This window comes from Ostrinia nubilalis, chromosome 6, assembly GCF_963855985.1.
Source record: "Ostrinia nubilalis chromosome 6, ilOstNubi1.1, whole genome shotgun sequence".
Lineage (NCBI taxonomy): Eukaryota > Metazoa > Arthropoda > Insecta > Lepidoptera > Crambidae > Ostrinia > Ostrinia nubilalis.
Genome location: NC_087093.1, coordinates 8,670,475 through 8,693,684, shown reverse-complemented (window position 1 = coordinate 8,693,684; position 23,210 = coordinate 8,670,475). Strand labels below are relative to the sequence as shown.

The window sequence follows — 23,210 nt, the reverse complement described above, 5'->3', positions numbered from 1 at the left end:
AAAGAGAAGAGGCTTTGGCGACAGTTACAAAATGCAAAAAAAACAATAAGGAATATAGCGAAGTCAAGAGTGAATTTAGACAAGTTAGATTCGGAAGTGCTGACATCGTTAGTAAAGGATGTAGTGCAGAATAACAAAAAAAAGTCACAAGGAAAAAGGTGGACTTTAGCCAACAAAATATATGCTTTGGCTATATTTAAACGGTCCCCTAAAGCATACCGCTATATGCAAAAGCTGTTTACGCTACCAATCACTAAAACGCTCCAAAGGATTTTAAAAAATATACCAATGGAGCCTGGTATAAATAAAAATATAATTGATATGTTAGAGGCAAAAGCATCAAGTATGCCAAAGGAAAATAAATATTGCTCGTTAATATTTGACGAGATGGCGTTAAAGAAACGGATAATTTATAACGAAATTGCTGATAAAGTGGATGGCTACGTGGATTATGGAGAGGGCGAGAACATGGGACGAGAAAAGAAAATTGCAGACCATGCGTTAGTGTTTATGATACAGGGTGCTAAACATAAATACAAACAATATATTGCGCACTATTTTGTGGAAGGCACAATATCAACAGCAAAACTGGCAAAAATTATATCGGACATCATCAAAAAATTAAAAGAAATCGGATTTATGGTTCTAACAACAGTTTGTGATCAGGGATCTACAAATATAGGAGCTCTTAACATGTTAAAAAGAAACTGTGGACAAGGCATAGATAGCAACTTTTTCTCTGTAAATAATGACAAAATTTTTATAATCTATGACATCCCTCACTTGTTCAAATCATTACGAAACAATTTCTTTAAAAGTGGAAATATGTCTTTCGATGGAAAAATTGCACAATGGAGGCATTTGGTAGTTGCAGAAGAACACAACAGAAATTTTTTAAATTTTAAAAAACTGAATAGTACCATTGTAAATCCAACATTCAAAACTAAGATGAGGGTGAAGTATGCTGCGCATGCTCTGAGTAATACCGTGGCAGCTATTTTAAAAATGATGGCATGGAAAGAAGTTTCTGATTGCAATGATACAGCATTTGTGATTGAACAGTTAGATAAACTATTTGATTGTACAAATGGTCCATCATCTTTAAATGACGTAAAGAAAGGGATCCGGGAAAATGTTTCCACATCAAGTAATCACATTGAGTCTTGGACCTTTTATACTGATAAGTTAAAAACCATAAAATTTATAACAGCAGAAAACACGATACTAAAAAATGTTAAATGCGTAAAGGGATATCAAATATCTATCAAATCCTTAAACGATATTTGGGAAAAGTTAAAGAATGAAGGGTTTAAATATATGAACCTTAGACAGTTTAACCAAGACTCTCTGGAAAACTTATTTGGAATCATTAGGCAACACAGTGTAACCAATAGAAATCCCACTATCACGCACTTTACTGCAGCGCTTAAAACAAGCATGGTTACTGGGCTGAAAGTGCCTCATAGCAGAAGTGCTAATTATGAAGCAGACAACAATAAACATATGCTGGAATATAAAGACATTTTAAAAACTAATTTAAAAACAACAGAAATAAAAATTAATGTTCAAGATTCCACAGACACTGAATTTTATCCTGTGTTGTCTATCCCGGACCCTGAAAACTTAGAACAGCCCATTGAAAATTTGTGTAGCCTTGAAAACCAACCAGTAGTATATGTAAGCGGGTATTTAGCTGCCAAACTATTACAGAACAGTTCTTGTTTAATTTGTGAAGAGTGTTTGAGCGTGAAAACTCCTGTTGACAATGATTTGTATGCATATATATCTCTTCGCGAATGGTGGCATGATAAAAAAAGTCTCGTTTATCCAACAATTCAATTATGTACCACCGTAAATGAAGCTAAACAATTTTATCATGACCATATTGCCGACCAGATATATATGGAAAATGTTGGAAAATTCATTTTCTTAATGTTGAGTACAAATTGTAATTTTAGTTGGTTTAAATGTCAACAACATAATAAAGAAATTTATGATAAGATGTTTAAAATATTAAGTTACCTTTTTCTAAGAAAAAGTTGTAAAATCATTAATGACAGCTTCATAAAAAGTGAAAACAATTTTGCTGACAAAAGTAAAAAAGCACAGCAACAAAGCATTGAAAAGTAATCTTGAGGCTGAGGTTCGATCAGCTGATAAGAAAATTAAAGATGTTTATAAATAAAAATCCTATTTTTTCTTAGAAAAGTTGTGAAAATAAAAGTTTACAAAATTATCATTTCTGTACTTTGTTATAATTTTCAATAATTCCTCATGCCTACAACTGCTATGTCATGTTCAATACTTATTGTAATATACCTATTTTATTTCGAAATAAATAATTTACGTTACAAAACTTCGTTTTACTTACACATAGTATAAAATAAAAATAGTAATCATTAAAATATTGAAGGTTCCTATACTAGATATCGATATGCAATTACAACCCTAGCAAAGTATCGATAATCGATAAGTTATTACGAACGTCACTAATACTGTCAGAAAATAAGGCATTATGTTGGTAGCTCCGCCTGTAGTTTGTGCGGTTGGTAAAGATTTGCGGGTCGTTCTCTAAAATGCATATGTGTGCGTGAGCTCAAAAAATATCTATGGAGTGCCGTCTCTTACTCTTTTATGCTCTTTGGTACAGGATATATCACTAGCAATGCTATAGCATATTAATAACAATAAGCAGTATGAGACAACTAGTTCACACATCTGGATGATCGTAATCTGGATAAAGTTTTGCTATCTATTCCTTAAAACTCCCTATTTAATTGTATTATGCTTTAGTGCAAATAACAGTCGAGTTTTTAGCTTATGAATATACAACTTCTAAGTATTTACCTCCATATCAACTATTTCAATCCATATTAAAACACTTTTTATATTTATTGGTTTATTTCAAACACAAAATTGAAAGACTTGACAATAATCGGACCCAAAATGCATTCGGAAATCTACATGATTGCTTAGATTTCCAAAACATCACGTATTAGTTCAGATAACATTAAAAAATAAACATAAAATGTTACTAACAGCAATTCACTTTATAAAGTTTTCCTAGAACCTACTCATAATACAGATTCCATAGCGCACATTAAGAACATCCGACACTTGTTTTCCATCACAGAGATTTCATTACCTACTTTTGAATATTACTTAAAAACATAGAAATATTCTATTCCTCAACTAGCAATGTAAATTGATGCATTACTGCCTTATATTATTAAGTCCTAACACTAGCTTGTGCTTGCAAAATATACCTTCACTGAAAAGATTTGCATTGTGAAATCTTTTCACTTGCATTCATCACCTTGCATTGTTCCATGCGATCCACTGTACAATCTGACATAATAAGGTACTATTTTATAGGCACAAGTAACAGACCTACTATACTAACGCTAGGTAACGGTAACAGTCCACTTAGATTCAACTTACACCCTTTAATTGAACTTATTTCAGGTAAAGAGTAGAAATAATTTCTATTTAATTAACATTCATGTTTAGCTGTTCAATGCCTTTATTAAGTCAAATAGCGTTGAACTTTTCACAACAATCAACTATACTTCGTTTCACCTTTTTTATTAATATTACGAGATAGCAATCATGGTCACAGGTAATTTTGCCTATTCTTGTTACTTAAGTACGCCAAGTCGAGAAACATGATCAGTCCACGAAATAAGACTCATGATCATTATTGAATCCAAAGTATTCCTCAAGTATTTGTATCTTTTAGTTAGATGAATCGTTTTTCGGCTTTAAAAAGCTATGTGAGTTGGGAAAATTTTTAATATCAATAAAAGTTCAGTAATCTAGGAATGTAAAATCACTAAAACTCATTTTAGAATATTGTTTCCATTCAATCGATTTAGATTTTAGATAGTGGTTTGCACCCAAAATTCTTCTGAATGTACTTTTGAATTGAAACTATATGAATGGGTTGGCTCTAGATCACAATCACAACAAAATGAGTGTTACGACGTATTTTTTTATTTTGAGCTGTAAATGTGGAGACAACTGGGTAACATTGCCCATCAGTATAAAGGAGATCAAAATATAAATGCGGATTTAGGTTTTTTCATTTTGATTTAATTTATTTTAAATTAAATAAGCTTTGTACCTTTTGATTCGTTGTTCACAAAGCATGTTTGAATTAAAAAAAAATCAAAGCGAAAAAGTACCTACTTATTTCGCGATTGTATTTCGAGCCCATGTATAATGAGATGGGCAGTTTCTCAGATTGACTGTATGTAATTAGAATAATGTATTCTTGAAAATAATTACTTTTTTTTTAATTTAATACGTCATAATACAAAATAAATAGCAACCGAATGGTGACCAGAAATATAATTCGAGTTTTGCTCAGGTTTTTGAAGCAATACTTTTATGTACATCAGTGATACATTTTCATGTACCAATAAAATTTTGGATGCATATAGAGACGTTTGTGAGGATAAAAATCAACTTCAAAGATGTTTAGTTACTTGAATTAAAATGTTTCAAGTCTCCAAGTTATAGTCAATAAATCATAAATTATTATATTGTTTTCATACTTATAACAAAGTAGGTATAGTTACTTATATTACATTCCGATTGATTGAAAATAAATACATAAATACCAAAATTTTGACTGAATGTCATATCTTTTTAATAACCATAATGAATTGCGTTAATTTTATAATTGGATACTATAGTGCTGTATAGTAAGTAGACAGAATGTTCTCACCATAAATTTTGAATAAAGATTAACCTTGTAGTTCAGAGTTTTATTGTCAACTATCTAACCGTGAATATCATAAATAACCGTTAAATCACAAACCAACAAAGTGATAACCCATGCGAAGAAAACGAAAAAAAAAGCATTGTTAGCTTCGTATATTCACTTAAAATAGGTAAACAAAACACGTTATGTCACATTGTAAAATTAATAATAGTTTATTAATTCCCTGTCGCTAACTGAGTTATCTAAAGTGAACCGTTACCCGCCGGGGCGCGCTAGTCCTGCATCTCCTCGGGCAGCTCGTGCGGGTTGATGATGCCGGGCACGGACAGCTGCACGCGCCGCTTGAGCTCCTGCGCCTGGCGCAGCGCCAGCAGACGCTCCTCCAGGTACAGGTCGCTGTCGTCCTCACCCGTGTACTCCTGCAAGCGGCGCCGTTATATTCAGTGCTTGGCCATACTACATTTAAGAGTAGGCGCACACCGTTGATTTTTCGTCGGCCGATAGTTTAGTCGGGCAGTTGATCAGTACGGGCATGTATGGGAGTGCGCACACTACGCCGATTCGATTTGGCCGATTCTTCATACAAATTAAAGTCGGGCACAACTATCGGCCAACTAAAAATCAACGGTGTGCGCCTACTCTAAAGCCACGATAGCCGAACGGTGAAGGGATCGGCCGACTCGTGATACGGGGAACGCGGGCTCGGTCCCCGCCGACGCTCGACTATTGTGGTGAGCTCACTCGTGACACAAGCATTATTTAGATTAATACGACGGGGCTATCGAGACTATTAGTAATTTGTGCAATAACAAATTGCCAATAATCTTTAAAAAAAACAACTGTCATAATGGAGTGGCTGTAGTGACGCCCGCACGCCCTCTATTGACACTCGATTAAGATTTTATGTTTGAGTAAAAAGATCCAATGGCATGTGGAGGACCTAATAGGGTAGTGTGCTATATCTCACTAATATTATTCCTACTTTGACTTTTATTATACAACATATAATATTGAATGTCGATGACGCCGATATTTTTTATTTGACCTTTGTTACTTTGTCTACAAAATTATATTTCTGGCCATTGTAGCCATAATTAGTAGTTAAATTGATTATAGTTTAGTACTTACTCTTATCTGTACTAAGAAATCTCTCAGGTGATCTTTGAAAGCAGGAATATCATGGTTCAAGTTGAACAGTCCTTGGACAGTTATTTTGATCTGATTGTCTGTTAAGTGAGGGAATGCTATTTTCAAAAGATTTGCCACATACTCCTGAAAGCAGAAATAGTTCACAGTTATCAATTTCATCAATACTTCAAACAATGATAAGAATAAACAAAGAGTATATGGTTACATAAATAACAAACCTGAATGTATAGAACGTTATCCGGGGTTGGACCAAGAGGCACTGTAACACGACCAGCTTCTACCAGAGAGAAGATGTAAGCCAAGATGGTCGCATGCATGGTGAGGCCGGCACCGTGGGATGTGTCGGTCACCACACTGAATACATGTTCCAAAATGTCACACAAGTATGTTTGGTAAAAACTCTGTGCTGCTTGAGGATGCAGTTCCATATTCTGTAGCAAACCGAACAGTATCTGAAGGCCGGTGTCGGCGACGTTTCGCATTGTATGCTTAAATGCCCAAATTATGGAATCCAGCACCAACTTAAATTGTGCTGGTGGTATGCTGAGGAATGCCTTAAAACAATGTGTGTTGACTGCTTGTAACAACAAGAAAAATTCTGTTCTATGCTCTGGGTATTCTTCAAAATCTTTGTTTATCATTTCGAGAGTACACTCAAAGACAGCATCAAAAATTTTGGGAACTTCTGAAGTGATGAACCCACCAAGTTTATACACGATTGCAGCCATGCAAGATAATACTTCAGGTTCTCGAGCATCTGGGACTGTGGTCCTTTGATAATCCAGAAGAACTGCATCAAGAAGTGGAGGTATGAAATTTTCTAAAACCATACTACAATCTGTAGAACGGGATACCCAACTGGCGATCAATTTCAGGGTTTCTTTCTTTATTATTCTCATATTCTTGATTAGAGGTTGTTTGGTGACAACAACTCCATTGAGGGCTATAGCTTGACTTATGTTTTCTGACATCACCTTGTAAACATTAAGCATGTCCAAGTATATTCTACCGAGCTGCACCACATAAGGGTGACCCAAAGCTCGGCACGCACGGACATTGGTTTTAAGAATACTCACAAGCTGCTTTACTGCCTCGGGATCTTTTAAGATGTCTACATTATGTGATGCTTGTGATATTATATCATCCCAAACTTGGTTTGGAAGAAGCATATATTTCTCAATGAGTTGTTCCTGGGCTACTTGGTCAACTTGTGCACTAATCATGTATCCTACAGCTTCATAAAAAGTGTGTACTTGCAAGGTTTGAAGATCACAAATTATAGAACTGATTGTGCTTAAAATTTCTTCAATAAATGGACAAGCTTCACCAACCTGAGTTGTTACAAAGTGCCGGCGACATTTCAAGGCAATTTTAATGAAGGTGTCACAAGCCATATCCTGGACACCATCATGGGTCTCATGCATGAATTCAAAAAGTTTATTCACAACAGTTTTTAAAAACTTCCAGTGGGCTCTTAGGAAACGTGGATACTGTCCTACAACATACATAATGTTGCTAGCTATGATAGCTTTGTTGTCTTTGCCTTTTTTCTGTTCACACAAGCCCAAAAGTTCTTTGATGACAACCACCAAAAAGCGTTTTTCATCTTCTTCCATCATAGCTCCTGAGATAGACCCAATTGCCCAGCAAAGAGTGTTAAGATTTTTCCATGACCATTCTGTACCATTCACTTGGTTCTGCAGCTTTTCAGTCATGATGCGTTCAGTGTCCTGGTAATCCAAGTGAGTCAAATATACAAGTGTTTCCCTCATGTTTTTGTAGAGATTTATTGAATCAGTATCTTTCATGAATTCTCTTACAACTTCTCCATTTTCATTTTCAACCACAAGCACTTCTTCTGGTTTTGCCATTCGAGAGATCATGATGTAGCGTACACTACTTAAGACATCAGCATACAGAGCTCTTCCACCGACACTTTTGCCTAAGCTGTACAAACTGGACGAATGGGGGCTGATTTTATAAAGGTCTGCTGCTAAAGCATTCCAAAACTCCAGACAAATTTTAAAGATCTCAACTTCTTCTACTTCTGATATCAAGACTAGATATCGAAGAGCATTCATGAGAGTTGTAGTTAGACCTCTTTTTTCAATAAGCAGACCATGCTCTTTCAAGTATGTGCAGAGAAAAAGAGTTAAGTTTTGAATGAACACTTGTTCTTGATCTCTACCAGCAGCATAAGCTTCTCGGATGTTGGTTGACAGCGGCAGCATCACTTCCAGCTGCTCCATTGTCTGCACTAACAGTGCTACAAACTGGTCTTCATAATTACTGACGGTTACACCAGCTATTTCTGTCAGACAGCTCAATGTTACATTTCGGAACATTGGCACATTCAAAAACTTAAAAATTAAAGTGCTAATTAACTTCATTTCGAATATGTAACCCAAAGGAATCCAGTTCAGAAATCTTAACAATGTGTGAAGTGTTGCATCTACCAATGTTGCATTTTGTGAATTTTCAAGTACAAATTGACATAGTTGAAATATTTGATTAAACTCAGAACACATAGTATCTTTGAGATGTTTTGCTTTTGTCTGTGTAAGTTGTCCTGTGCTAAAAACAAACACTTCTTCACTGAGTAGTTTCAAAATGACCATATTGTTTTGACAAAGGCTCTCGTTGGTCTTGGACGCACCCACTATGTCACTTATGAAGGTTTGCCAGTTGTGTGGCCATTCCCTTTTTAACACTTGAATAAGAATCATGTTAAGCTTTTTCAGATACACTTTGTTATTCTCCATAGTGACTGGATCAGATGAATTTTTGATGATAAGACCCACAATGTATTTTTTAATTCCCTCACACTGGTTTCTGGGTAAAACTTTCCATCTGGTTTGTATCACCTGTTCCAAAATTTGTAAAGCATAGTACTTAGTTTCTTGATTTTGAGAAAACTCCAAAATTGTATCAACTCGTGTCCAAGCATCGGGATGTTCCTTTAGAGCAGTAAGAATGTCCTGTGCTATCCGCTGCTGCTCACCCACAGATGAATACAAACATCCGACAATATTATCCAGCAAAGTGATGTCGAGTTTTTGGTTAAAATCCAAAAGTTTAGATGCTTGTTGCTCTAAAGTTGCCATTCTGATTTTGGTACAACTTATTTAAATTTGTTCCCCTTGTATAAAGCCAAACTTATATTGATTTATTCACATTCATTCCTCACCATATGCGACACTGAAAAATAAATTAATTATTATTAGGAATGATAGAGATAAATGTAATACACAAAATTTTTGTGATATAACCTCTAAAATATTAACAAAATAAGCCGCAATTTTTCAAGGACAAATTGGCGTATCACAAACACGATTGATGATGTTTTGCAATCACTAGCGTTAATGTATCAATTTGATTGAAAAACATTTGCAAAAATTAAGCAAGAAAGGGGTATATAGAACACACACCCCGTACGTTTGTCAGAGACTTCTACAGGTAACTCGCAGAAATCAGAAAGCACTAAATGTAAATAGAGTTTTTTAAAACAACCCCTACGTTCATTTTGGTATTCGATTTATGAGAAATTACATACCCGAGTAAATAATTTGCGGCGCAATCAGTCTAACGCACTTCCATACATACTAGTCCGTTGTTTTCGTGAAGCTTCAAAAAGCATACATACAAATCCTTGTCTATGCCGCAGTATTTAGCTGTTTTCTCACAAACTTAGAGCATGACATGTGAAAAATAACTTAGCATACTTTACTACTATCGAAACTATAAATTTTCGCTAAGGAATTATTTCTAACACAAAATTCAGAAAAAGCTAAATTATTTTATGAATTTCTAGTATTTTTTATCTTTTTAATCGATAAAGTTGGTCTATGTATGAAAACTGATGAAAACGAAATCGATATGATTAAACTGACATGACGGCTTTTATAGGTACCTCTCTTTTTCACTTATATAGTTAAAAAGAGAAAAAATCAATTAAATTGATAGTTGTTCATCGTATCGTGATCGTATCGTTGTTAGGTGCATGACTATTATAAAGGGTTGCGCACATGCGGCGTCGCTCGCTTTATTTATTTTATTTTTGTTGTTCACTAGTATTCATAAATTAAACCTTTCGATATTTATGAGTCTCTTGTTTAATGTTGATTACGTTAGTTTTTGCATGTTCTTCGAATTTATTTTTATGACGTATTTAATTACATGGCATAATTTGCTCTTTCGGTTTTAGCGGTAGCGGGTTTGACTCCCGTTGTGACCAAATTGTTAGAAGAGTAAAAAATTAATGCTTTTAAGTGATTCGTCAATACTTACTCAATACATATCTTACTAAATATGCAATCATGATGCAATTTGTATACAGGCACCACCATATTTGTAATGATCGACCAGTCTTACTAAGTAAATTCTTAAAACAAAAACATATTCTAAATTGACATTCTTCCCACTGCACTGCTACAACCAGGATAATGATACGGTCTGACATCCTGGGTTGTGTTGTGTTGCAGTACAACAACTCTACAGCCATATTCTGAGTCTCATTCTCACTTGACCTGTTTGTTTATCACTAACACTTCATAATTTCACGGTCCTTTTCAACTGCCTGCCACCTCATTAATTTAGACTAACGTCCAAATAAATAAAGTTATGAGGTGGAAACTTTATGTCATTTAACTGAATAAATTTACATGATCAGAGCTAGCAAACCCTTATCCAGAATGAAATTCTAACACAAAATCTGTACAAAGGCCCTTTTGAGGAAACCTCCCAAACATACCGAGACTGCACTGAATTCTGATGACATTGCTGTGAGACCAAGAAGAAGCAGTGGAAGAGACGGTCACCATCATTTTCAGTGTTTTATTTAATAGAAAACTTAATTAGGTACCCTCTTAGGACTTAGGTAATATGCGCAGCTATGCACATCATCACATCTAATAATAAAGTTTCTTTTTAAATTAATCCAGGCATGCAATTGAAAATTGCTCTGAAACTTGCCTAAACTTGACCACATCTGATCGACTTGTACCATGACGTCCGTCTTGGTATAAAAGCTAGCAGTTGATCAGACTGTAAAGCACAATTTTTCTTGAACGTCTCGCAAAGTTTACTGAAAATGTGTCTAAAAGTTTTAATATTGTTTTTGTCTCTTAGTGGTACGTTAGCCGCTGACGCGTGGAGAAAACCCGGATGTCATCGTATAGGTAATGTGTAATCTTGACTGAAGGATGTATAAATTTTAATTGCACGTAGCGTAAAGTTGTACAAATAGCGGGATTAATGCCAGTAGGTACTTATTCTCTACCAGTTAACCATTGTTCATCGAGTCACCACCCTTTAATTTTTATGTAATTACTTAAGTAGTGTTTGATTCCTAAAGATAAATCAAAATCCTTTGAATAGGATGTTTACTTGGTCTGGGCAGGCAGACCGAATACCTGACCTAACCTTATTAATAGTGTGTCTTCTGAATATAACAATGATACTACGCCTTAATTACATAATATTTTGATTAGGTCATACGAGGAATATCAGCATACCAGACTGCGTCGAGTTTAAAATCACGACAAACGCCTGCCGCGGCTTCTGCGAGTCGTGGTCGCTGCCGAGCATCATGCTGGGGTACAAGCGGCATCCAGTCACGTCGTTAGGACAATGCTGCAATATTATGGAAGCTGAAGATGTAAGTTACAAAAGTCACATGAGTTAAATTACTTTACGTTTTTAACTATTGCACACCGAAACATCGTAAAAATAATTTTTAAAGCACAGATCGATCGATCTGTATTATCCTCATAGTTGTAATAAGAGCCTTGCAATGCTTCAAAAGTACGATGTTTCGGTGCAATAGTTAAAAATTTAAAGTAAGTACGATTTCTTCTTTAATATTTTAACAGTAAAGTAACAATAATTTTCATTTACTCTTTTCAGGTTCCGGTTAAAGTTCTTTGTTTGGACGGAGAGAGAAATTTAGTGTTTAAATCAGCATTATCTTGTGCTTGTTATCATTGCCAAAAAGAATAAAATGCGTGTGCCTACTTTACTACTGAATATTAAATTCAATTAAAATTGTATAAAACTCTATTAAAATTTAATGCATTGGTAATAAATTATTAATAACCAGGGACTCTTTGCAACATGTAAGTAGTAGGAGTTAGAAATCTAAGTATGTTGTGCATTTACTTACTTATTTTCTAATATTTTACTGAAGTAACTATTCAAACTAACAATAATTTATGTTTTAAGATTATAAAATAAGATTAAATTATATTTTACCTAAGTGACAAAAATTTTAACTTTTTTTGACAAAATTAAATAAAATTAATTATTTTAATGTTCCTTTTATTTTATTCCATGATCACCCCCGTGAGACGTGTGTTGTCAAAAACTTAAAAAACTTCGGACAAAACTTTTTATTTGCTGTTTTTTTTTCCACAGAACGTTACATTGATTCTAAATAAGACCTTTCCAATTCATCGCGAAATAAATGTAACGTAACTAGGCCAGTCTTGAAAAGAATATTAATAAAACCACTATCTTGCAAACAGTTTCGTCCTACATCTAAAATTGGTAGACCTTAAGTCTATTGCATGTCATAATACGCACCTATCTCAATTTGATACTAAAGGCACTTTTAATAAATTAGGGTGGTTAATTAAAACGGTTTAATTGGCAATTAACTTTATCGTTAATGCAATACGAATGGCACTATCTAATTTGCCATTGACATAAAATAAAGGACTGAAAGGAAGGTAAGTACCAATTCCATTTCAGTTTGGAAGTTTCTCAATTGTACTGTAGGTACTTACATAATAAATTCAAATCAATAACACATTAAAAATGAATTATCTTCAAGCAAAAGTCCTACAACTAAACTTCGTAATATTTTGTTTTATTAATTCCTGGATCGGTAAGATATTAAAATATTATTTTTATTAAAATTAAATTATTTAATTTTATACCTAAGTAAATTTAATTTTAGATAATATTTTCTTAAGCTGAGTTGCAAAGTAAGTAGGTAACTTTAACTAAGTCAATAATACATTTACATTGTCATGATGCTGACCCGAGCACTATTGCTAAAAATAATAATGTAGTATCTACAGGGTGTTAGGTAAATGGGTATATGAGCCGACACTAGCCCATGTTAACATGGTCATATAAATGGTATAGTGAAGTCAGAAATTTGATATCATCATTTTATTTTTTTTAATTTTCATACAAAATAAATTTCATAAAATCCGATTTGTATGAAAATTAAAAAAATTAAAATGATGAAATCAAATTTCTAACTCACCATACCATTTATATGACCATGTATACATGGGCTAGTGTCGGCTCATATACCCATTTACCTAACACCCTGTATAGTATAAAAATGAATCCCAAAATGTGTTGGTAAGCGCCTGGAAAATTTTTACCAATTCTTTGTTTTTAATGTTCATTGAAGTCCACAGTTGGTTTTTACGGCGAGAAAAGTTCGAATAATTTCCGGGAAAACCCTAAAAAAACTCGAAACTTCAATCCTAAGGGGGTAAAAAACGGGGTCCACACGTACGATGTCGCGGGCGGCCGCTAGTTAGTTATAATAATAATCCATTTATCAATTTGTTAATAAAATTTCTAGGTCATATAGCCGCCATTACGGGGGAATATGGTAAAGACTGGATCTATTTTCCGGATGGAGATGGTATACCACATTTTGTTAATTTATCAACATTTTCATATTCTTCGATGAAAACGGAACAGGATATAGAGTTTAGACTTTACAGCATGTAAGTTTAACTCGTACTTTAAATATGTTATTATAAATTAATTACTTAGGTACCATCAAGTCGCGCAAATCAATAGATTTTAGCACTGTTTAAATTTGAATTATTGTGTGTATTAAATTTTCAGGAAAGACCCTGACAATTATATTGTTTTGGATGAATCGGCAATGCTCACAGATGACGCAATGGGTGTCCTTTTTAACAATGCCCCATTAAAAGTTATAACCCACGGATGGATGTCAAATGCCGACAAAAGCGCTGTGATGAACATAAAAAATTCGTATTTCATTGCACGCACCAACGTCAACGTTATTGCTGTGGACTGGAGTGGATACTCAATGAACTATTATTACATGTCGGCTGCAAGTCAAACAAAAGCTGTTGGCCGCAAAATAGCTCAATTTCTGAATTCAATGCACAGGAGGTTTAACATTTCCGGTGATCAAATGCATCTAATTGGACATAGTCTAGGCGCACACGTAATGGGAATTGCAGGTTATGAGTCGGAAATCAAAATTGGCCGAGTCACAGGTTGGTATTAATTTAATTATGCTACGTAGGTACATTTTCCTATATTTCCTTTAACAGTTGACCCGCTTAATTAGCTCTAGCTAGGCAGGTATTTTTATTTCTATTTTAAAAATTTAATTGCAGGCCTTGATCCAGCATTACCAATGTTTGAAAATATACAAAATCAAAAAACAAGGCTGGACTATGCGGATGCAAAGTTTGTAGATGTGATTCATACGTGTGGAGGAGTACTTGGCTTTTGGGATGCAATTGGTCAAGCTGATTTTTATCCAAATAATGGAAAGGCACCCCAACCGGGATGCAACATTCAAAATATATTTCACTGGGGTACGTTGCGTCATATTTTAATACCTACTTATAAAATAGTAAGTATACTTAAAATGTTATAACTAATCGAATTTAAAATTATTCGGGAAAAAATAATTTGGTGATGTTCAGCCCTTGGCCTATAGAATGCAAGCTTCTTAACTTTTTAGATAATGAAATTCCAACCTATTAACAAGACTCCAAAGTGATTTACTATTGCATTGGATTAAAAACTCACCAATGCGGTCCCAGAACTTTTCTTTTCTTTTACAGATGCTTGTAGTCATGGCAGAGCGCATATTTACTTCGCTGAATCCATTATAAATCCTAAAGCCTTCCCTGCGTACCGATGTAATAATTGGCGAAGCGACCTGGAAAAAGCCTGCCCGCATGTGGGTTTCATGGGTGAAGCTGCGGATTGGAATATGAGAGGCATATTCTATTTGTCTACTAATTCTGAAGAACCATTTGGCAGAGGCATAAGGTCGTAGCCTGGAATTATTCAGGGAGAGGGTGCGAGCTCTGGACCAAAGCTTACCTTGGTATGCAATATGCATTTTTATTAAATACAACTCCAATAGTCCGTGCCTATAGGCTTTAGCAACTACCCAAAAATAAAACGATACCTACTTATTTGAATCCATCCATTACATAATATTATTATTCACTCACTATTATCACAGAATATAATAGCTATTATATAACTTTGCTGCAATTAATTTTGTTTGGTACGCTCAAGAAGAGCTTTCATGTTTAATTTTTGTTCCTATATTAAATTGATGTTATTATTTTATTCATCGAATAACTAATTTTAAGATTATTGTGCATACGCAACTTTAAATGTTTTTAAACAAGTACAGAGATATTTTAATTACCGTTAGTATTGTAATTAATAAATATTCTTATTATAGCCTGACCAGGAACATAAAAACCCTGGCATAGAGGCGCTTCAATTGCATTTGATAGTGCAACACTGAGTACAGTCGTACCTGTGTTAAATTAATAGGCTAACTTTATGTATCAGGATTACGGGCTAATTTAATATTTTCATAAATTAACGAAAAAATATTATTATAGGTAACCTGGTTTAAATAAATTAAATGACACCATCAATCGAGCTAGTAGGATTTATTTTAGTATTCATCAATAATCAAATTCAGAACTTGAATATTAAACTGCAATGTCTGCTCATGAACGCTTCAAACTCGGTACTTCTTTCCCAATTCCATAAAATTCAACACTTAGAAAGTGACAAAAAACTTTAAAATAGGTAGTTGAAACAAACCACAGCTAATTTTCATAGTGGACTGTACTATACGATAAACATGTCAGTCAATTTGACAACCTTTGTTGGAAACATTATTCAATGAAAATATTGTCCGAACCCTTGGTATTTCTCTTCGACAAATACTTTAACACATTGTGAACCACTTTTCTTTCACGACTATAAAAAGATTTTAGCAATTTCATTTACAAAATCAATTGCGCACATTTAAAATAAAGTTTGTTTACACTTTGACAGCAATAGACTGACATGCAAGGTGACATGTCAATGAAGTTTTCAGTTACTGTTGCCATTAAAAGAAATTAGTACCATTAGTTTTCCGCAACATGGCGAGGGTTTTTATGTTCCTGGTCAGGCTATAATTAATATTTCATTTTAGCTAGACTTGTGAGTCTCGTGACTAGACTGTCGAAACCATCTATCAATATAGGGTTAAAACTGCTTTTTACTTTATGCATTACGACTACAGTACGAAGCTTATACGATCCATTCGATACATTCCTATACGTCCTTACCCATAATGAAAAGAAAAAAAATGTCAATGTCATATTTTCAAATAGTCGAATTTGGTTGATCGAGTTTATTTATCGCGTAATTTTGTTTGATAAAAATAATTAAATGCCAATAATGAGTAATGTTCAGTTGGAGAAGCAGAACAAAAGATATAGACGAAAGTATAAATACATAAAAATCAGGATTAAAAGCTTGCTACTGGTACATAAAATTTAATAACAATTAAAAATTTTCCTGGGATAAAACTAAATGTAACACAATCTTACAATAATTTATTACTGATTTAGATATTATTTTGAACTTGTGAGACAATAATTAATCTTATAATGTATTGAATTACTTTCAACCCCCATCAATATTCATTAGCTATTAATGTGTTTATAAAGTATGTAGCAAATTATGTTTTGTAAGTAAGCAGGTCTATGAAGTATTATGAGTATAAACATAATAATAAAATTGACTATTAAAATATTTGAGAAATTTGCAGAAGACAAAAACAATTTTCAGGGGGATAGGTATTAAAGTATTGTAATTTTAAGAAATTGAGTGAATATTTAAAATAATATTTATGTAATATTTCAGGAAAATGCAGCTTTATGTGACGAAGTCGCTAAAATCCAGGAAAGTATTTTAATCGTAAAAGAAGAACGAAAGTTTTTACTAAGAAAACTGATGGAATATGAAAGTGACCCTGATATGGTAATGACCTACCAGAGGAGTGATATTATAAATACATCGGTAGGCTCCAGAGGAAAATTGAAAAAAAGGATTAGCTTTGATGATAATGTAAAAAGTTCCATTATAACTTAAGTTTGCGAGAGTGAATAGGCACTTACAGGGCAGTTATGTACCATCCTAGACTGCATCTCACTTAACATCAGGTGCAATTGCGATCAAATACCTGCCTTGTCTTGCATAAAAAAAACGTGTAAATATTATTAATTATATTTATGAAGCTGTCAGTATAATTTAGCTTTTTAAACAGATTTTTGATTAGATCAGTCTTGTATTAAACTGTAAATTCTTTGGAAGGTAAGTATGGCATTCATGAATTCATTAAATTATAATTTGGAAATTGTAGCCAACATTTTTAGTTGGTTGATGACGTTGATGTTAATTAAGTTAGTGAGTGGGGATAGTTTCTTCTTCAAATCTTTAATAGCTAGATGTAAGTAATAAATATTTGAAAAACTACTGTCAGGAATATTCTAACTTTTTATAACCCAATATCATTTAGGTACACAAAGTAAGAATAACTTTGTTTTTTAAAATAAAACATTATATTCAGGTCACTTTGATTTTATTTCAAAAACCATTATTTCCTTTTTTCTCTTCTTTGACAACTGATTAAAAAACTGGCCTTTTCTGAAATTGTCACCACATTAATGCAACAATGTGTTCTGCATCATGATCCATTGTTAATTTTAGTAAGTATTTGTTTTCGATCGATAATGTTACTATACCAATAAGCTTGATTGTAATTGAAATAGATTAATCTTCTTCGTCATCATTATCAAAGGACAACAGTTGGCGAGACCTCTTAGATTCTTTTTGTTTAGCGTTACTAGATTTTCTTTTATTTGTTTCTTTATCTGTACTTGACTTCTGCTTAGTTTTAAAAATTATTCGCTGAGTTAGGTCTGCTTTAGTGTTGGATTCTAGGATCTCGAGCTTTTTCTGTTCCACTTCAGCTTCTTCTGCAGTAAGATCCCCTTTCTTTAGAACAATGACTTGAGGTTTCTCGCTTTCATCGTCCTCTGCAAAATCGTCTTCGGCATTTTGAAGTTCATCAAACTTGTGGTTCCTGTCATCATAACCAGCTTGTCTTTTTAGTACTTTTAAAAACTCAGGATCCTCTGGTTTTATATAATTGACGTTTCTCTTTCGATTCATAATAAATAAAAGCAACAGGAGAATTTAAATTATGCGTCGCTGTACTAAATTGTGGGATCATTTATTTTATGTAATATGTACCTCTGAGGCGTGAATGTAATGCATTAATAAAGTAATTGATATCAATTTTTGGTTTGTTTGTAATGCTGGGCTTGCCTTATAGCATGAAAAAATGCAAGAAATGCAATCACATCGAAACTTGTGTCGAAACACAAATTAATTCACTAGTGTAAGTCACAGATTAGCAGATTAGAGAGTATGTCTGCTGCAGTGTTGCCAGTCGGGTCTTGTCAGAAATTACCAGAAATATAAAAAAATGAAACCTTTTTGAATAAAAAGTAACCTTCATACGGGGGGGGGGGGGGGGGGTGCGGAGCGATTGTGTAAGGTTGTTCATGGATGGTTCATGTTTACCTAAATTCGAAATTTTGACCATTCCATGAAGACCGAAAAGTGACCGGTCGTATAAAACCGTTTCATGGATTTGCGTTTTATTATCAAAAAAACATTTGCTAAAACTCATTGTCTTTAACAAATAATAAATCAAATTCATGTTTAAATGCAGTTTATGACATAATTTTTAAATTGTCACTATTAATATTTTTACTGAATAACCTGTAAAAGTTAATTCTACAATTTCTGAAAAATCACCTAAAAGTAACCTTTTCATTAGTGTAACCTAAAAGTAACCAATGCAGTTCAAAAGTAACCTAAAAGGTTACAAAAGTAACCTTCTGGCAACACTGGTCTGCTGGTGTAAGTAATAATAATTACAAAAAATGACAGATGACTTACATTATGTTGACATATTGCTTTTTTTTTTTTCAGGAAAAGGCAAGGGCATTACGCCATACAGCCAAGTATTCAGTTTTAATTTTTTTTAGTCATAATTTAGGGATGTTTTATGGATATGTAGTTTCGGTTATGGATTCGGTTACGGATATAGGAATAAACTAGCTGACCCGGCGAACTTCGTACCGCCTTAGCGTAGAGATTTTCTTAATATTTTTTTCCGTAAGAACCATCCTTGGACTTCCACAAACATTTAAAAAAAAGAATTATCGAAATCGGTTCAGCCGTTCACACGTGATGCCGTGACAACGCGAAACGGGTTTCATTTTTATATATATAGATTATACCGCTTACGGTTATCTTTTAAAATACCATAAAAGCTGTTTTTTATTTAAAATATTAAGGCAATAATTAGAAGTAGTTTCCTCATCAGCCAGACCACAGATTAGAGAGTATGAGCCAGACAGCTTTGACAGTTCCAACCAACTCCTTGCCAGTTTTTTAGGATAGCTGACAAAGTCACGATGACCTAAACTTTATGATTCTCCAACATTCTATCCTTTCTTTATTGGGAGCATACGCCTCTTTTATGCTCTTTGGCATACGCTGACAAACTTTCAGCTGCTTTTAGGGCTATATTTCACCGGGACAGTGGCGGCGTAGCATGGGTTGGTACCCGGGGCGATCACCCCCCCCCCCCCCCCCGTCACAAGTCCTATGGCACCCCCTGGTATGGTACTTTTTTCGCAAAAAGTGGGTGAAAAAAATTTTTTCTTCAGGACACAGCGGGCGAATTTTGTTGCGCATCGGAAAAAAATATTTATTTTATCCATGAATTCATACTATTTGGTTCATAAACAAGCAAGGATTATTATTTTAAAATTTATTTAGAGTTGCTGGCACATCAATCTACTATAATTTGTATTTTTTCGTCAATTGATTTTGAACTCTATGTGTGAGACATAAGGTTGAAAATAGCTTAAATACATTTTAATATTGAAAATATCATAAGAAGAAAGCACTAAATAAAGAACTTTAATTTGTCTAAACGTCTTAATGATTATTATTATTTTAATTAACACTTTTATTTCTACATACTATTGTACCAGTGATTTAACGGAAAGGTAAGTGTGAGGAAAATGAGGTTTCACAATCATAGTACGGGAGATATTTTTAGCACAAAGGTTACGGCTGTGACCGTTTTAGTTGTTTTTTTCAGACAGCACCAGTTTCTGCACTACTTCTTGCACTTACATCTCACCATTTCCAGGCAAGCCTCGGCAGCTACGGGCAAACCGGTCCATGTAGGCTCCATCTTGCTATCGACTCTGGGCCACCCCCAACCAGTCGGGTAAAGGGAAGACTCGAGTCGGTTGCTTGCACCTGATCCTATACGCGAATCCCTTGATATACTGCCAGTAGCCAAGGCTGATACAAAGCTGCTGCTGCTGTCTGGGTTATCTTATGTAGGGCCTAAGCTAAGCTAGGTCTAAGCGTAGTCCACAGCGACCCATTAGGATCCATATGCTCCATTTTTTTATTCCCTATCATCCAAAAAAATCCTATTCATTAGGTGAATTAAGCGTCTGAGTGAAAGCCTTCTAAGCCTTCTGATGCCGGTTATGCTGACCCAAGCAGACCCATCCTTACAGTATTGATTCATGGACCCCACATGTATTCCACATGCTCGAGAGCTGTCTTCTGTTGTTAGACCCATTTTGTGGGACATTTGGTTCGTTCCATAATGCCCAGTTTGCGTACCAGTAATTGCTTGGGCTTAGGTACCTTTCATTTCCGCTTAATGAGTTTTCTCCATGACCCTGTGTTTCCCTTTAGGAATGATTTGGAGAGGCTTATCTTATATCGGAGATTTCCCATTCAGCACTGTGCTTCTTGGAATATGGCCATGAGGTATGCCGTTAGATAAAGGTAAGTATCAGTTCTGACCCAATAGGTATCGCATCTGACCCTAGTTTCGCTAGACTGTCGGCTCTCCCATTGCATTTGATCCGTGTATGTCCAGGTATCCCACATCAGGGACACTTTTATGCTTTCCGAGTTTGTTCATCTTTAAGATTGCATCTAGAATAATTCTAGACTCAACCTTCACTGAGACGATGGCTTTTTGTTTGAGTGCTGCCTGGCTGTGGATCAGGATGTAAATGTTGCGTTTTTTACACCCCTGTTCTTTAGTGCACACATAGTTAGTTAGTTAGTTTTGCAGGGCAATCGATTACCGCACTTAGCCTCATGATAGGGCCATTGTGCGCGATTTGTGGTTTATCTTCCTACTCCAACCACCCCAGATCCCCCCAGAAGGCGAGCAGCCCGTCCAGGCTGCTGCAGGCTTCCTGTAGCGACGACGGTGATCGAAGAAATTGAGCCCGTTGTTCTTCCACGCTACTGCACTCCATGAGCACATGCTGCGGTGTTTCCTCTGCCTCCATGCACCCCCTGCATAGTGGGCTGTCTGTGACACCTATATTGTATAGGTGCTTGTTTAGCATACAGTGTCCGGTTATGACACTTAAGACCTTGCGGATGCTGTCCCTGTTTAGTCTGATGAGGCTGCGGGAGAACTTTTTCGATACGTCCGGAACCGCATCTTTTGTTTGCCTGCATCCTTCGCTATTTTTCCATTCTGTGTGGTGTTTTTCTTCTGTTTTGGAACGCAGCCAGTTCCTGATCTGTGCTTGTGGTATCGGCAGTATTGGTTCCGGGCCAAATACTGTTGTGTCCGAACCTCTTTTTGCCAGTTCATCCGCTGCGTCGTTGCCTAAAGAGTTACTGTGCCCTTTGATCCATTGCAGGGTAACTCCATTTACAGCTGCAATGTCTTGGAGCGCTTCATGGCATTCCAATATAAGGGCCGTTGTTATTGTGTTGCTTTTTAGCGCTTGCAGTACGGATGCACTATCCGAGATAATTCTTATGTTTAGACCTCGGATGTCTCTGGCTGTTACCGCCTGTGCTGCTTTGGTAATTCCAATGCATTCTGCTTGGAAAATTGTATTGTGTTTATCTAATGTTGTTGATATTCTTATATTAAGATCATTCGAGAAGACACCAGTTCCTGTACCCGTTTGAGTTATGGAGCCGTCCGTGTATATCCTAACTTCATTGATTCCAGAGTAATCTCGCGTCTCCGCTGTAAGTTGGATATTATATCTTCGGTCGAAAATGTGTTCACAGGGTATCCTGTCGATGGGTGCCTCAGTGAGAGGTATTTCTTTTATGGTTTTCTGCAGGATCGCAGAGTGTCCTGTCTCCTTGTTTTGCTTCCATAGGCCGTTTCCTTTAAGTCTTAGAGCGGCTGCTTGCGCTTCCTCCTGAATGATGAGATCTAAGGGTCTAAGATTCAGAAGGTACTCAAGTGATGCCGATGGTGTGGTTCTCATGCAACCAGTGGCCGCTATGCTTGCTAGACGTTGCAGGCTTTGGAGTTTTGATCTTACTGTGGATAGTTTTGTTCTGGGCCACCAGACAACTGATCCATAAGTGACAGAGGGCCTGATAACTGATGTGTAGAGCCAAAGTGTTATCTTAGGGTTAAGACCCCATCTGCTACCAATGAGTCTTTTACACTGATAAAATGCTATACAGGCCTTCTTTGTCTTGTTTTCAATGTGACTCGCCCAGTTCAATTTGTGGTCAAAGGTGATGCCCAGATACTTCACTTGTGTTGAGAGGGAGAGTTTTGTTTTAAAGAGTTCTGGTAGCTGGAGCTCTGGTAGTTTCCTTTTGTTAGTGAAAAGGATTAGTTCAGTTTTGTTTGGGTTTACTGACAGCTGGTGGTCGTTGCACCAGTTTTCAACAATGTTTAGGGCTGAACGCATTATTTCACATAGCACGTTTTCAGCCCCTCCGTTTAACAGTATGGTGATGTCATCTGCATATCCAATGGCTGTGTACCCTCTGTCATTTAGTTTCCTTAACAGACTGTCCACTACCATGTTCCATAGTAGTGGCGATAGGACGCCTCCTTGAGGGCATCCTCTGACAACCTCTGCTCTGGTAGTCGTGTTCGCCACCACCTGAACCGCCCTTTTACTAACTAGTTCCGTGACCCAGCTTCTTACGGTTGGTTCTACGTTGAATTGTTCCAGGGCGTGGTTTATGCTGTTGTGCATAGTTTTATCAAACGCTCCTTCTATGTCTATGAAGACAGCAAGGGTTGACGCTTTGTTTGTGATGGCCGACTCTATTTTATGTACTACCATGTGTAGAGCCGACTCTGTTGATCTGCCTTTCCTGTAGGCGTGTTGTTGGG

The 23,210-nt window shown here is 35.4% G+C and overlaps 4 protein-coding genes across 4 annotated transcripts; 2 read left to right on the top strand and 2 right to left on the bottom strand.

The window, feature by feature from the left end:
* Positions 1–4,859: 4,859 nt before the first annotated feature.
* On the bottom strand, positions 4,860–9,656 carry LOC135072555 (exportin-1). Its single transcript, XM_063966511.1, has 4 exons — positions 9,429–9,656; positions 6,094–9,073; positions 5,855–5,998; positions 4,860–5,145 (listed from the first exon to the last, which is right to left on the bottom strand). Exons 2-4 carry the CDS (start codon positions 8,977–8,979, stop codon positions 4,999–5,001), a joined length of 3,177 nt encoding a protein of 1,058 aa, XP_063822581.1. The 5' UTR covers positions 8,980–9,073; positions 9,429–9,656; the 3' UTR covers positions 4,860–4,998.
* A 1,284-nt stretch (positions 9,657–10,940) lies between these two features.
* LOC135072939 (thyrostimulin alpha-2 subunit) lies at positions 10,941–12,123 on the top strand. The gene is made up of 3 exons (XM_063966953.1): positions 10,941–11,052; positions 11,365–11,531; positions 11,780–12,123. The coding sequence occupies exons 1-3, from the start codon at positions 10,965–10,967 to the stop codon at positions 11,870–11,872; spliced, it is 348 nt and encodes a 115-aa protein (XP_063823023.1). The 5' UTR covers positions 10,941–10,964; the 3' UTR covers positions 11,873–12,123.
* Positions 12,124–12,595: 472 nt separating this feature from the next.
* On the top strand, positions 12,596–17,547 carry LOC135072553 (pancreatic triacylglycerol lipase-like). The gene is made up of 6 exons (XM_063966508.1): positions 12,596–12,600; positions 13,476–13,623; positions 13,748–14,151; positions 14,275–14,478; positions 14,731–14,999; positions 16,838–17,547. Exons 2-5 carry the CDS (start codon positions 13,583–13,585, stop codon positions 14,946–14,948), a joined length of 867 nt encoding a protein of 288 aa, XP_063822578.1. The 5' UTR covers positions 12,596–12,600; positions 13,476–13,582; the 3' UTR covers positions 14,949–14,999; positions 16,838–17,547.
* On the bottom strand, positions 17,534–18,393 carry LOC135072554 (uncharacterized protein KIAA1143 homolog). Its single transcript, XM_063966509.1, has one exon. It carries the CDS (start codon positions 18,146–18,148, stop codon positions 17,747–17,749), a length of 402 nt encoding a protein of 133 aa, XP_063822579.1. The 5' UTR covers positions 18,149–18,393; the 3' UTR covers positions 17,534–17,746.
* Positions 18,394–23,210: the final 4,817 nt, after the last annotated feature.